At 33.0% G+C, this 15,007-nt stretch overlaps 1 protein-coding gene across 1 annotated transcript; it reads right to left on the reverse strand.

Annotated features, from left to right (window-relative positions):
- Positions 1-11,263: 11,263 nt before the first annotated feature.
- On the reverse strand, positions 11,264-15,007 carry LOC116129141 (monooxygenase 1-like). The gene is made up of 7 exons (XM_031414897.1): positions 14,922-15,007; positions 14,758-14,772; positions 14,627-14,665; positions 13,273-13,329; positions 13,003-13,174; positions 12,604-12,832; positions 11,264-12,008 (listed from the first exon to the last, which is right to left on the reverse strand). The coding sequence occupies exons 1-7, from the start codon at positions 15,005-15,007 to the stop codon at positions 11,482-11,484; spliced, it is 1,125 nt and encodes a 374-aa protein (XP_031270757.1). The 3' UTR covers positions 11,264-11,481.

Genomic DNA, 15,007 nt, shown 5'->3' on the forward strand with positions numbered 1-15,007 from the left:
GTTGAGATAATTTTTAGGCGGTGTCAGTTTTGTTTTTCAAAATTGAGTAATATTTTGAGAAACTAAGATATAATTTAGAATTCAAAATTATGTTCATTAGGTTTGTTTTTGTTTTTTTATTACTGGTGACTCACTTGCAACATAAGTTTTGTAAACCTAGGTTAATTCCACTTTCCACTGGATTGAACATTTTTTTGAGTATTGTTTTTGCGCTTGTTAACCTTCTTTGTTTTGACTAGATGCGAATCTTGCTCTACCACCCCTTTCTTTAAAAAGAAAGAACTCTAGTGAATGGCCACCAGCCTAATAAGGTAGACTTGTTCAGTACCACCTGCATCTTTGAAGACTACAAGGCGAGCCGATCAAGAAGTTTTAGAGGAACTCACACACTTGCGTGAGGGGGTGCAAGAACTACAAGGCATAAGGGAAGAATTTCACCAATATAGGCAAACAATGGAGCAGATGCAACAGTTTATCTCAATTAATATGGGTTCTCAATCTAATGGCTCACAAATATTTTCGGGCCAATTTCCACCAGATCCTCCACCACCTGCAACAATTTGAGTTTTTGTCTGTCACTTTTTGTTGAACATTAAAAATTTAGTCAACTTTATATATTTTTAACTTTTTATTTAAAAACAAACATATGTAGTTCTATAATATATTTGGTTCGATATATTTGTCTGATTTGAATTAATTAAATTTACAAATTGATATTTACGTTGTAGACTTTTAGCTATGAAATACATTCAACATTGAAAAGTTTTGTTGATGACTTTTACATTTCATCGCTAATAGTTTCAAGTGATGAAATATAAAGTACCGTTGTGTTATACTTTAAACAACACATACAGAGATTATGTCGCTATTAACTTTAGGCGACAACAACTCATATTTTATCGCACTACATGTTAGGCGACAAAACGTCACATTTCGTCGTTGTATACTTTAAGCGACGCATACAATTATAATGTCGCTATTAACTTTGTGCAATAAAAATGCACATTTTGTCGCGGTATATTGTAGGCGAGCAAAATTCACATTTCGTCGTGGTATACGTTAAGTGACACAAACACACATCTCGTCCCGGTATATGTTAAGCGACAAAAACACACATCTTATCGTGGTATAGAGTAGGTAACACAATAGAGAGTATGCCATTATTAACTTTAGGCGACGACATTTAATATTTCACCGGTAATTAGTTTTAGTGATGAAAATGGTATAGGCGACAATTTTTTGGTTTGTTGCCAGATTTAGCGACGAATTTTAACAAATTGTCACCTAAGGGTCTGCTTGGGAGTTTTTTTTTCACTGGTTTTGGGGGGTTTTTAATTAGACTGGTTTTATTTTTAATGGGCTGGTTTTGACTGGTTTAAAAACCCCCTAAAACTAGTGTAGTGTATTTTTGAGGGGTTTATAAAACACTCCAAATCCGGGTGTTTTGGCTGGTTTAAACATTTTATCCCAAAAAACCCCTTTCCACTAATAATCCCTTTGTTGCTTCTCCAAGCCATTACAACAGTAGATGCCTCTAACCCTGCATGAAACATTAGCTTCACAATCTCTATTGTTCAACACCAATGCATTAAAATTAACTTATTAACATCAACCAAAATACAGGTTAAAAGGATCTAGTACTAATCTCAATGTGTCTCTAAATATTAGAAATAGATGTCAAAATCTTTCATCTGAACTATTGCAGCCGCATAAATCAAAAAGGCAGAGAGAGCCTCTTGTTTGATTGGAGAGAAAGAAAATAAAAATAAATAATGTAGGAATTATCTATATTTATCAAAGTTAATTCAGCAAAAGAGAGAGTATTTTAACTTTATGGGCATATACGTAAATTTATCATTTAAAAAAACTGTCAGAACCGTTGGAAAATAAACTCCCAAGCACAGGTTGGGTGTTTTAAAAACTGCTACTAAAAACCCCTCAAAACTGCTATGGTGGTTTACCCTCAAAACCGCTACGATAGTTTACCCTCATAACCACTACCATAAAACTCCTAAGCGGACTCTAAAATCAAGCGCAACATGCCTACCGTGACGAGCGTGGCGACGATTTTCTTTCGTCGCTAAACGTATATCGCAACAATTTCTAGGTTTTTAGCAACAAAAAAATTCGTAGCTGAAAGCCCTTTTTGTTGTGGTAAGTATTGATATACGGTGTATATTTTCAAGTAGATAAGGTTTGGTTGGATATTCAAAATTGAAAAATTTATCTTTTAATAATTGTTTTAAATTTGTATTTAAAATTGAAAATTATTACTAATGAAATTCACATTTTAAAATTATTAATTATTATGTCATTATGTTAATACATATAATTACAAATAATTATAATGTAAAAATGATAGAAAATTATAAAATAAATTATGAAGTGAGCAATTGTTCCTTTTTATCTTGTTACAATTGTTGGAATTTTAGTCTGTCAGACTACTTATAGCTCTTGTAGAAAGTAGAAATATGGTGACCCATCTCTTACAGAACAATATTTTTGTAATAAATTTCAATATGATATGATTATGATCTTTTTCTCTATAATTTGGTAGGTGTAGAATTCAAGATTTTTTTGGTTAATTTTTATTTTATTTTTATAATTAATAGTATCGTTCTAATTTTTTAAAACAATTGTTATTCAAAAGCTTTTTTTTATTTTTATGATTATGTTAATTTTTAATGTTGTTCACACAAGATGAGATTGAGTGTACTTTAGATTTTTAATGTTAATTTTTATTCATATTTTCTATGGGAACAACTCTCAAAGGTATTTAATTTATTTTCTTTTATAGTAAAAAATATTCCAAGTTCATTTTGGGAATTGGACTTCAAAATTAGAGCCCTTACCAAACCTTATTCCATCAGGGCGTGAGGGAATAACCACCAACTTCCAGTTATAAGACACTTATATTAGAAAAAAAGACAATGAAAAGATACTTAAAGGTTAAAAACTGTTAACCTTAATTTTATTCAGAGTATTAAGATAGTGTTATGTGTAATATAGTTTCATATAACATAAGTTTTTTAAACTACAATAATAATAATAATAATAATAATAATAATAATAGATCAATAAGAAAATGACAAATGTCAAAATAAAAATAAATGAGAACATATCAATAAAAAAATAGAAAAAATGGAAAACTAAGGAAAAAAATTGAAACTGTACTTTGTATTTTGTAATAATTTTTTTCACATATATTGCCTTTTTTTATTTGTATAATTATATATATTTTCTACTTTTTTAAATTTTAGTGATGTATATATTGTCTTATTTCTATTTTTTAAATAATAAAATTACTCACACATAGATATTCCAGTTTTTTAAAAATTACAGTTAAAGTTAACGGCTTTACACTGTTAAGTGTTCTTTCATTGTCTTTCTCAATATTTGTGTTCGATAACTGTAAATGTTGATAAAATTCTTTTCTGAACACAAAAAGAAAGACAAGAGAAATTGAATTTTGCTTCTATTCAATTCTTTTCTGAACAGTTTACAAGAGGGAATAACTTTCCCTTTTATACAGTTTTGAGATAAACAAAACACTCTAACAAACTGCATTCTCGTTTGTGAAATAAAGATGTCTGAACTTTGGCAAAGTGACATTGTTTTGCATTCTCATCCCTTTTTATCAACACTTCCCATCAAAAGAAACTGGGAAGCTTCAGTACATTATTAACACTTCCCCTCAAATCAAACTAGGAAGCTTTAGTACATTGCTATCAACATAGTTAAGCCACAAATTATAGCCCAAGTTTGTAACATTTGGTCACGTAGCAACTGAACAAATTATGACTATAAGCTGAATTGAACTTGTAATATAAGAGGAGCAGGGGCAGGTTTGTAATCTTTAACCACAAATCAACTGAATCAAATTGCAACAGCAATCTAGACTACTATACAAAGCAATCTAAACATATAAAACATATAATTTGGTTGTATTCTGTATAATTGTAATTTGATTGTATTCTGAACAAGAGAACTGAAGTAGGAATTAATCAAAGCTCTGAATAAAACATATAATATGGCTGCATTCTGTATGACTGTAATTTGATTGTATTATGAACAAGAGAACTGAAGTAGGAATGAATCAAAGCTCTAGATAATCAAAGTTTTAAATTGATCCAACAACTAATCAACTTATATAGTAATTCAAAGCTCTGAACCGATCCAGCAACTAATCAGCTTATATAGTAATTGAACTAACTGAATACCAAGATAAGCAGCAAGCAGCAGACACTAATAAGCTCTGAACTAATTAATCAACCAATCAACAATCAACTCATATAACAGTTGAACTAAGGGAACACCAAGATGAGCATAGCAATTAATCAACTTTATACAACAGTTGAATTGAAGGAACACGGGGATGAGCAAGAAGTAGTAGACAATAGTATACAGATTTGGACTATGCATGTGAAGGAGCAGATTCAACTACACTTAGCTTTTGTCTTAACTTAGCAAACTGGGCAACAGACAGTGGTTTGGTCAAAAGATCAGCTATTTGCAATCTGGAAGGCACATTATGAACACTGATCTTTTTGGCTAATACTTGCTCTCGTATATAATGTGTGTCAATCTCAATATATTTTATTCGTGCATGAAACACAGGATTGGCAGCTAAAGCACCTACACTAACATTGTCACACCAAATGATTAGAGTGTAAGGAAGTGTAATCCCTAACTCAGAGAATATACTCTGAAGCCATGCCACTTCAATGGCAGTGTGAGTTAAGGCTTTATATTCAGCTTCAGTGGAAGAGAGAGCCACTACCTTCTATTTCCTAGAGCTCTATTGAATCAAATTTGGACCATGACAGACACAATAACCACTAGTTGATCGTCTATCATCCAAGTTACTTCCCTATTCAGTGTCGGTATAGTGCTCAACATGAAGAGTGCTTGCTGGTTTGAATTGAAGCCCATAGGACAAAGTACCTTTGATACACCGAAACACTCTTTTGTAGGCCTGCCACTGTAAATCAGTAGGTGCTTGTACAAATTGACTTAGGCAATTAATAGGGAAGCTAATATCTGGTCTTGTGAGGGTCAAATACTGCAGTGCCCTTATGGTGCTTCTATAGAGGCTTGGTTGATCAAATAAGGGACTATCACTAGCAAATAATTTTGTACCAATAGCCATTGGTGTGGAGCAGAGATGAGCATCCATCATCTTGGTTTTTTCTAACAAATTTGAGGCGTATTTGCTTTGTTTAAGATGTATTTCAGTAGACCCTTTGTTGGCTTCCAACCCTAGGAAGTATTTGAAGGAACCAAGAGTTTTCAAAGCAAACTGCTCATTCAATTCTGCCATCAGGTGAGAAATATAGCCAGGATTTGATCCTGTGATAAAGATATCGTCTACATATATCAGGACATAGATGAGACCAGAGAGTTGATGTAGAATGAATAGGCTAGAGTCTGAAATGGAGTTCTTCAACCCTTTTGTTTGAAGAGAAGTTTTAAGCTTGTCAAACCAAGCTTTAGGAGCTTGTTTTAATCCATATAAAGCCTTGTTTAACTTGCAAACAAAAGATGGATGAGCAGTTGATACAAATCCAAGAGCTTGTGCCATATACACTGTTTCATTCAAGGTTCCATTTAAGAATGCATTGTTCACATCCTAGGAATTGGTTACTGCCAGGGTAAATTTAATCTGAATGGTAGATGGTTTAATCATTGGACTAAAAGTTTCAAAATTGTCTAGGCCAGGTGTTTATTGAAACCCCTTAGCTACTAATTTTTCTGTATACTTTTAGAATGTGCCATCTGCATTATATTTGGTTCTAAATACCCACTTATTCCCTACAATGTTCATATCAGGTGTTGAAGGGACACGGGTCCAAGTGTTGTTATACACAAGTGCATCAAATTCAGCTTGCATAGCTGCTATCCAGGCAGAGCCGACAAGAGCTTCAGCTACTGTAGAAGGTTCAGATTCAACTACATTCTGACTTGTTGTAAGGTAGACTTGACAAGGGAGAGTAAAAGTATGATGAGGGAGAGCATTTGCAGCTGATTTTGCTCTTGTTATCATGGGATGGATGTTGGGACCAGAATAGGCAGGAACATGAACACCAGATACAAGAATATCAAAGAACTTGTTGATGTAAGATCAACCTCAAATGAGCAAGTGCGTAGAGCATCAAATGATGTAATGATGGGTAGCTTTTGTACAGCAGGATCAAAATAGTATGAAGGTATAGGTAAAATGTTGGCAACCTTTGATTTTGTGTTGAAGTGTATACTTGGAGTTGTGTGTAGGGACTGTGTAGGAGTAGCTATATGATGGGGCTGTGTGTTTGTATTTGATCTTGTGTTTGAAAGCTGTGTGTTTGAAGTTATGTGTAGAGACTGTGTAGTGTTTGGACTGTGTGTAGGGACTATGTAGTGTTTGGAGCAGTTATATGATGGGGCTATGTGTTTGTATTTGGAGGTGTGATTGAAGTTGTGGTGGCTAATCGTGTGTTGGTTGTATTATGAGTTGGAAGATCAGAACTATTAGATATTGGAGTTAGACACTTTGTTGTTGTGTTGTCATCAGAAATTGTTACATTGCAAGGAGTAGTCTTATCACAAGGGTTAATTACTACTGGAGTGCCAAGGTCAGCTGAACTTGGCATAGAAATTAAAGGATTAGGGTCAGCTGAAGATTGTGCTGAAGATTGTGTATGAATTGAGGTAAATAAATGGGTGTAAGTAGGTAAGGGATTAACATAATTGGGCTGTGAATTATCAGACAATGACAGAACCTTACTAAAAAAAAAAAATCACCAATTAAAAAAGGAAACTCATCCTCATTAAATTTCACACTAGGAGTAACAAAAATTGTACCATCATTCCTCAAACACTTATACCCCTTGTGTACTAAGTTATATCCTACAAATACACATTTAGTAGAATGAAAATCAAACTTGTGACTGTTGTTATTTCGAAGCTAAGGAAAACAAGCCCAGCCAAATATTTTTAAGCAATCATAATCAGGTTCTTTTCTAAATAGTGTGTGATATGGTGTATCATTATTCAAGACTGCAGTAGGTAGTCTATTGATTAGATAGATTGCTGTTTCGAAAGCATGCCACCAATAGGTCAATGGCATAGGGAGGCATGTGCAAGTAGGGTAAGGTATGTTTCTACAATGTGTCTATGCTTCCTATCACTGTGGCCATTTTGCTGGTGAACATAGGCACAAGAGTGCCTGTATTGAATACCAGTTTCATGAAGATAAGGAACAAGGGCTTTATATTCACCACCGTGGTCTGACTGAAGATATTTCAATTTTGTTCCAAATTGTCTTTCAGCAAGGTGGTGGAACTTGATAAAGACATATTTAACCTCAGCTTTAGTTTTGAGAGGAAAAAACCAAGTGAACCAACTTAAGTCATCCAAAAACTGAACATAGTACTTAAATCCCTCAATAGAAGGAATTGGGGCAGGACCTCACACATCACTGTGAACAAGTTCAATGGGTGCTAGAGAATGAGATTGGGACAAAGGAAAGCTATTTTGATGTAGTTTTCCTAATTGGCAGGCATCACAGAATAAAGGAGTGGGGGAAGCACCTAGAGAGCTTTTAATTTTGACACAATTTTTTTGTAAAACAAGGAGACTAGGATGTCCTAACCTCTTATGCCAAATCATGTACTGGTTAGTGCCTTTATTAGTAGTCAAGCAAACAGTCTTGCAAGCATCAGAATTGACATAGTTATTGACATTACTATAGATACATTCTTCAGCAAGTTTACTGGTGTCACAAGTGTCAGAACTAGCAACAACATTATTACAAATAGGAGAACCGTTAAGACAATCATTAGAGAGAGCAGGGCAAAAACAATTACTAACAGTATTATCATGTATATCACATTCAGAATTGACAACAACATTATCACAAATAGGAGAATTGTTATAACAATCATCAGAGTGAGCAGGGTAAAAACAATCGCTAATAGTATTGTCATATATATCACATTCAAAATTGACAACAACATTATCATAAACATGGATATTATTCATAGGAATTTGAGTACACTGCAAATTATTTTCAGGAACTATTGTAGACTTTGCATTGTAGAGCTATGTACATTGAGACATGGAGTAAGAAAGATTCAACTCAACTGAGCATGCAAAATTCTTAATAGAGTCTGACTTATTAGCATAAAATGAAACAGACTGACTTAGGCTTGGATTCGAAGGCTGTGAAGTGATACGCAAGTGTTCTGGTGAATAAGGTGTGTAATGAGCTGTATAAGTAGGCAAAGGCTATGGAGAATAAGGAATATTCAGCTAATAGAGACCTTCTTTAAGGCCTCCTTGTAGTAAAGTTGCTCGTGTGGACTTGTCCTTGACAACACAACAATTATCATCAAATTCCACTACAACAATGTTATCTTTTGTAAACCTAGATATACTAAGCAATTTTTTTTGTGATTTTAGGGACACATAAGATATTTCTAAGGTGTAAACGTTTGGAATGTAAAGTAGGAAAGATAGAGTGACCAATATGTGAAATTGAAAGATACTCATCACTACCGACTTGAAGTTGCTCCTTACCTTCATAGTTCTTCAGATGTTTAGTTGATGAAGATCTGATGTGACATGATCCGTGGCTCTTGAGGCCATGTACCATGTGGGATTAGTAGGGGTAAAGGCTGTAGCTATAGCTGTTGAGTGTATTTGTTAGTTGTGAGGTATCCTTGAGTTGTTATGGGTTCCACCACCATGCCCAGAAGTAGAATAGCCACCAGTGAGAGTATGACCATGTTAGCTAAGTTGTCCATGACCAGTGGACACAAAATTGGCTTGGTTGGAGCCTATTGGCTGTTGACTGGGAATACCAAAAGTGGCATTGGGTGATAGACCAGGACCAGTTTGAGCATTGGAGTTCTGTTGATGATGACTGTAAATTGGCTAGTAAAGGACTTTTGTCATATGAGCTTGGGATCCACCATGTGAAAAATGATGAATACCAGCTGAATAAGTGTATTGTGATGGTGAATCAGCGTAGGCACCTTGAATTGTGTTTCTAGGAGATGACAAAGCACCGGTATATGAGGAATTAAATCGGTGGTAGCAATGAACAATTGAATGACTAGCTTTGTTGCACACTTGGCATATAAGTCTACCTCTGCAATATCCTCTACCTCTTCCTTTTCCATAAGGTATAGGGCCACCAGGTCGAGAGGGAAATCCACCAGTGTTATGGTAAGTTGGGAAGGGTTGAGGTGTAGTGTAATTTTAAGGTGTTGATGTAGTAAAATATTGAGTAGATGGTGTTTGACAAAAGGAGGTAGTTGTATATGTTTGTGAACAGTATGGGTTGCCAAGTAAAATCAGTGAAGCTATAACATTATTGGGTTGGTCATTCTTTTTGTCATTGCTCTGACCAGATTGGCTAGACATACCAGGACTGTTAAAACATCCAGAGCTACTAGCAACAGCAAGATTAATTGAGCTATTATACAAGTCGACTGAATTAAACTTGTCAAGCCTTATTTCATACTTCTATAGCAAGAATTGTGCTTCTTGTAAGGTGACATTATCAATTTTGGATTCTAACCTAGAAGTGAGTGTAACCGCTGTAGGATCATACTCAGGTCCTAAACCATCAAGTACATACTGTAGCAAATCTCCATCAGACACAACTATCCCACTGGTAGACAAACTTTCTGCAATCTCTTTCATCTTTTTGACATAATCACCAATATCATATTTCCTTTATGAGTAGTTTGAAGAAGATTCTTAAGATGAAGAGCCCTGGCTTTAGAGTCTGTTAAGAATTCATTTTCTAGACCTAACTAAATTTCATTGGAAAAATGGCATTTGGATACATAGCTAAACATTTCTTTAGAAATCGAAGCTAACAACCAGCTCACTAAGGATTTGTCTATCCTTTTCCAAATTACATATGCTGGATTCAACTTTTCACTTATATTGTCATTACTAGCTTTTATTTCATTGCTGATTTTACTTAGATCAGTCTCAATTTCAGAATCACACAGAATAATTGGTGAAGGACAAGGAATCCTAACTAGTAGATGGTCTTCTAGCTTATGTGAGCCGATTGTAAATAGCACTTGTGAACTCCAAAATTTGTAGTTGTTCCTTGTCAACTTAGGGTTAATTACTCGTAAGCTGGAAGCTAGAATTGAAGCTGTACAAGTCTGGAAATCTTTTGCCACTTCTACTGCTATTTATTCGAAATTGGGAGAAGCTAGGATCTGTAATGCTCTGATACCATGTGAAACAGTGGCAAGGGTTCAGAGAACATAAAAAGAAAGATAAGAGAATAACTTTCCCTTTTATACAGTTTTGAGATAAACAAAACACTCTAACAAATTGCATTCTTGTTTGTGAAATGAAGATGTCTGAACTTTGGAAAAACGACATCACTTTTGCCAAACTCTAGTTTGCTCCTGCTACTCAGGTTCTTTGCATTCTCATCCCTTTTTATCAACAAAATCGTTAGTTGGTTGAAAATAATCTTTTAAAATTTAATTATAACTCATACTTGAGACAAAAAAATAAATTTTAAATAGAAATTTTGTTGGACAACTATAATGCGTAATTATAAATTCTACTTTAATCTTACATGAATTTAACGTGCCTGTGAATATATATTGTATTGGAATCTTGTATAATTAAATATATGCATATGAGAAAAAAAATATTCTACTTGGATCCGGTATGAATTTAATATGCATGAAATATGAATTGTTCAATTAATTAGAATGCAGTCAGGAAGTTATTTTGCATGAGAAATCTAGTACTAGAGATGGAGTGATACTTAAATTTATTTATTTATTTTTTTTTAAAATTCATTAATAATTTAAGATAATCTATGATATTATTATTGAGTGATGTTATTATTATGCTTTAATTTACTTTTAAAATCTTATAAGTTTGTTGAATTTGAATATTGAGTTATCTACAACAAATTAATAACAATGTAGTCGTGGTATTAGTGTCATTTTTATCAACAAATTGATAGCATAGTCGTGATTTATTAATGTCACAACAGTGAACTTGTAAAAACCAAAAATAGTGACCTAAAATGCACTTAAATATTATTTTCGTATTAAAAATTAAAAATCTTTACCATGATGTAACTAATGCCGAAGATTTATGTAAGCATTTTTTTTTTTAAGCTTATCATTGAATATTATAAGTGTATTGTTTGTGATATTATTCATGAATTTTCAACTACCAATTTGACTTGAAATCATGTCAACATCTTACTTGTAACAACGAACAATAGATATTAAAAAAGTAAAAACGGGCTTATAACAATTGATAGATAATGACTTACATTGCACTCAAATGTTAACTACCATTAATTTTACGGACAAGTTACAATAAATTTACAACATTCAACAACAAACTTATAAACACAACTCTAGTATCTTCACGATGCTGTAAACGATACTAGAAAGTGCAACCATTGAAACTATGCTGGGTAGCTCTAGAAGCAACAAGTTCTCAAAGATGGCCACAATTATATCGAACATGACCAAATTGGTCCCTAAAAAAAGCACCCAAAAGCACAAAAATTATCAACTTCAAAAGCAATGAAGAAGTATCCAATAATGAACCAATAAGATAAGCTTGTGTAGATAATTTAACCAATCTCATTCTCCTCTCCTTCACATATTCATCCATTGCTTCTTCAATTATCTTCTGACCTTTGAATTCTTTAGGATCATTATTGGCTTGAATTAATTTTCTTGTCATGCATCTAGCAAGCACAACTGCATCTTCTATACCAGATGAGCCACCTTGGCCTAGGAATGGAGCCATCACATGCATCGAATCTCCAGCTACCGTCACGGTTCCCCTTCGAAATTGGCCTAATAATATGTCCCATGGAGCACGATATCTCAGATGGGTGAGTGTTAGGGTAGAAATGTCACAATTTTTTACCAGTTGTATCTTTTCTGAAGGGAAACCCTTGACGGACTGTAGAGTCATCTGTTTGATCATTTCTTGATCTTTGAACACCTTTGAATCTGTAGTTAACATGATAAAAATGTTGTAGGAAGCTAATGTAATAAATTAATAGACTAAATGAAAATAATCCTTGAAATTCGTATCTGAAGAATCCTAACATATTAATTACCAGTTAGTCATGATCTAAAACGGTTTTCCTTACCCGTCTTTTAAGTATGTCCTATATATGACTTGTAGTTATAGATACTGATATTCATAAAATGAACTTTATCCTATAGAAAATTGAGAATATTTTTTTTAATGAATGGTACAGAGATATACATAGACTTGTAAGAAGAAACAAAGAAAACAATTATCTAGATCGAAATTAAGTTAATGATGTGTGATTATGCATGAAAACATAAGTTTTTTAGGATTGCTTATGTGAGAATTAATTTTGCCTTGTTGTGATTAATACTCTAAATGATAAAATCTCGATCCATTAATTATTCCATAGAATATTATAAGTCTAATTCTCTCATGTTTTGAAACATTTCTCCTAAACGATCTATAAACATTAATTACAACCTTAATTATTTTTCTCAAACGATGAGAGAATCATGATCGTTAAATAAACCAATATTTAAAAGCTTAATTAATCATAAATGTGCGTACCCTGAAGATGCCATTGGTGAACAACGAACCAGCAAGCTAGGTTATCAGTGACTGGAGCCATTCCAAACAAAGTGTTATCTCTTCTTGTTCGGACTAGCTCATGAGCAAATCCATGACCATTTGGGAAATATGTAAATCCTCTCACTGCACATGAAGAGTGAAGCTTCTTGGGTTTCAACTCAAGAAAATCGCCAACCACGGAGTTGGCACCATCGCATCCAATCAACACCTGCAAATCACATATAAATTTTTTATACGTCCCTCATAATGATTATATAGATATGATACAAATTTATTCTGGAGAGGCCAGAAAAATTAAATAGTTACGTTCATCAGGGTTATAGAATAGATATATGAAATTATTATGAGCTTCATTAGTATCGAAGAATATGTAATTACCTTGGCTCTAATTTTATTACCATTATTCAAATGAAGAATGGTAAAACAAGAGTTTGTATCCAATTTCACAGAGAGAATTTGGCATCCAAATCTTATAGTGCCAAGTGGGAGATCTTGAGCTAGAGCTTCAATTAGATCACTTCTTTTTACACAACGAACTTCCCCAATATTCCTGCTAATTGAAAAGTTCAAAATATTAATATATATTTGGTTTCTTAATTAACATTAATTTCAGCGAAAATATATATTAATATTAAAAAAACAACTTACGAGAAGGAGGTTAATTCTTCTTGTCGCTTGCTACCATTCAGAAATATGTCTCGAACCCTGTACTTTTATAATGATTATAGTTAAAAAAAAAATATGTAATCATATTAAATTATAACTTGGGATAAGAGATGTATAACATTATATAAAATTAAACATTGATGCATGGTATATAACAGTAACGTCTTTAGTATAGGTTATGTTGATATAAATGAAATTCCTATTTTATAATATAGAGATTTTATGGATAACCTCATCAATATCGAACTATATATACATCATTTGTGGCACAAAAAAAATTCTCGATTACACATCGAGTGGTTAGCAATATCTATCCACATTCTACATTACCTTTAGAGATGAGTCCCGGAGGTTTTGCCAAATCCCATTATGATACTGGTAATTACTCTAAACTTCCTGCCATTTGCTGGCCTCTAAAGATTTTGGGTTAGTTTTAATGGAACAAGGATAAAAGAGTAAAATGCATCTAAATTTTATAATTATAAGGGTTCTTACACCCCTAAAACTTGTAAATTCACCAATCACCAAAGACTTTTGAAACTACCACATAAACCCAACAACTCAATACGAATTACCCTTATTTATTTTGAACTTGACTAATTTACCACAACTTTATTAACCCTCGTTTTTAAATCAAAAAGGTGAATAACTAATAAAAATTAAAAAACTTAAATAACAACATCCTTAAACTTAAAAAAAAAAATACAAATAAAAAGATAACAACTATATTAAGATTTGAAAAATTAAGAATACGTTAAAAAAACTACAAAAATCTAAAAATTATTTGCCAAGTTCAATTTTTTTTTAAAATTTTCTTTCAAATTTGTTTAATTTTTTTTTAAAAATAACTTTTTCAATTCTTAGATCATTTTATTTTATTTTTTCATATATTCTTATTCTTTTCATTATTCCAGATTTATTTTTTTCCATTTGTTGACCTTTTTATTTTTATTTTTTCCATTTTTTTTAGTTTCTTTCTATTTTCTTATTAAAATTTGTGATATTTTTACATAATTTAAGAAAATTTTAAGCTTAATATGAATGTTGGGTGTTGCCAGAGATGAAGTGAAAGGGGTTGGGTTTGTGATTATGGCATAACAGTTGAGGGTATTGAGGTCATTACCATTTCTATGATTAAAAGTAACAAAAAGACACTAACGTTAGGGGTTGAGAATCATTATCGTACCACAGGGGGTTCTGTGTTGGCCAAACTCGGGGGTTAAAATTCCCTTATGTTATCTTCTTTTAACATAATTTATTGAAGTGGTTGGTATGGGCGGCGTTTATCAGTAATAAATATTACGAAATTAACGGATAAAGAAGAACTAAAACATACTTCTCAAGAAGAATCGCATTTAGCCTAGCTTTGAGGCAACTCCAAGCTCATCCAAAGCTCTCCACCCATTTGCCGGAATTCCAATTCCACCTCCTGTTGTTCTCAGTGCTTCTGATCTCTCCATCACTTACTCTTCATTCCTTCCTCTGCAACATTAAATGTCAATATAGTTCGATCAAAATCCAGTACATACGTTTTCAGTTTTATTTCTATTTTTCCCACCAAACAAGTCTTTTATAAATACATAATCCAAATTCTGTAAATGAAGATGGTTATAAATTAAGAAGATGAATACCTGTGAAGAGCAAGGGCAGTGGCAAGGCCACAGATGCCTCCACCAACGATTACAACATCAAGATCTTCAAATATTGCACGATCCAT

This window comes from Pistacia vera, unplaced genomic scaffold (assembly GCF_008641045.1).
Source record: "Pistacia vera cultivar Batoury unplaced genomic scaffold, PisVer_v2 Contig208, whole genome shotgun sequence".
Classification (NCBI taxonomy): domain Eukaryota; kingdom Viridiplantae; phylum Streptophyta; class Magnoliopsida; order Sapindales; family Anacardiaceae; genus Pistacia; species Pistacia vera.

Coding starts and splice junctions, on each gene's coding strand:
- LOC116129141 (XM_031414897.1), bottom strand. CDS start 15,007: ATGGATCGTGCAATATTTGAAGATCTTGATGTTGTAATCGTTGGTGGA. Junction 13,330..14,626: donor AATGCGATTCTTCTTGAGAA/GTATGTTTTAGT, acceptor ATAAAAGTACAG/GGTTCGAGACATATTTCTGA. Junction 12,833..13,002: donor GTAATAAAATTAGAGCCAAG/GTAATTACATAT, acceptor TGTGATTTGCAG/GTGTTGATTGGATGCGATGG.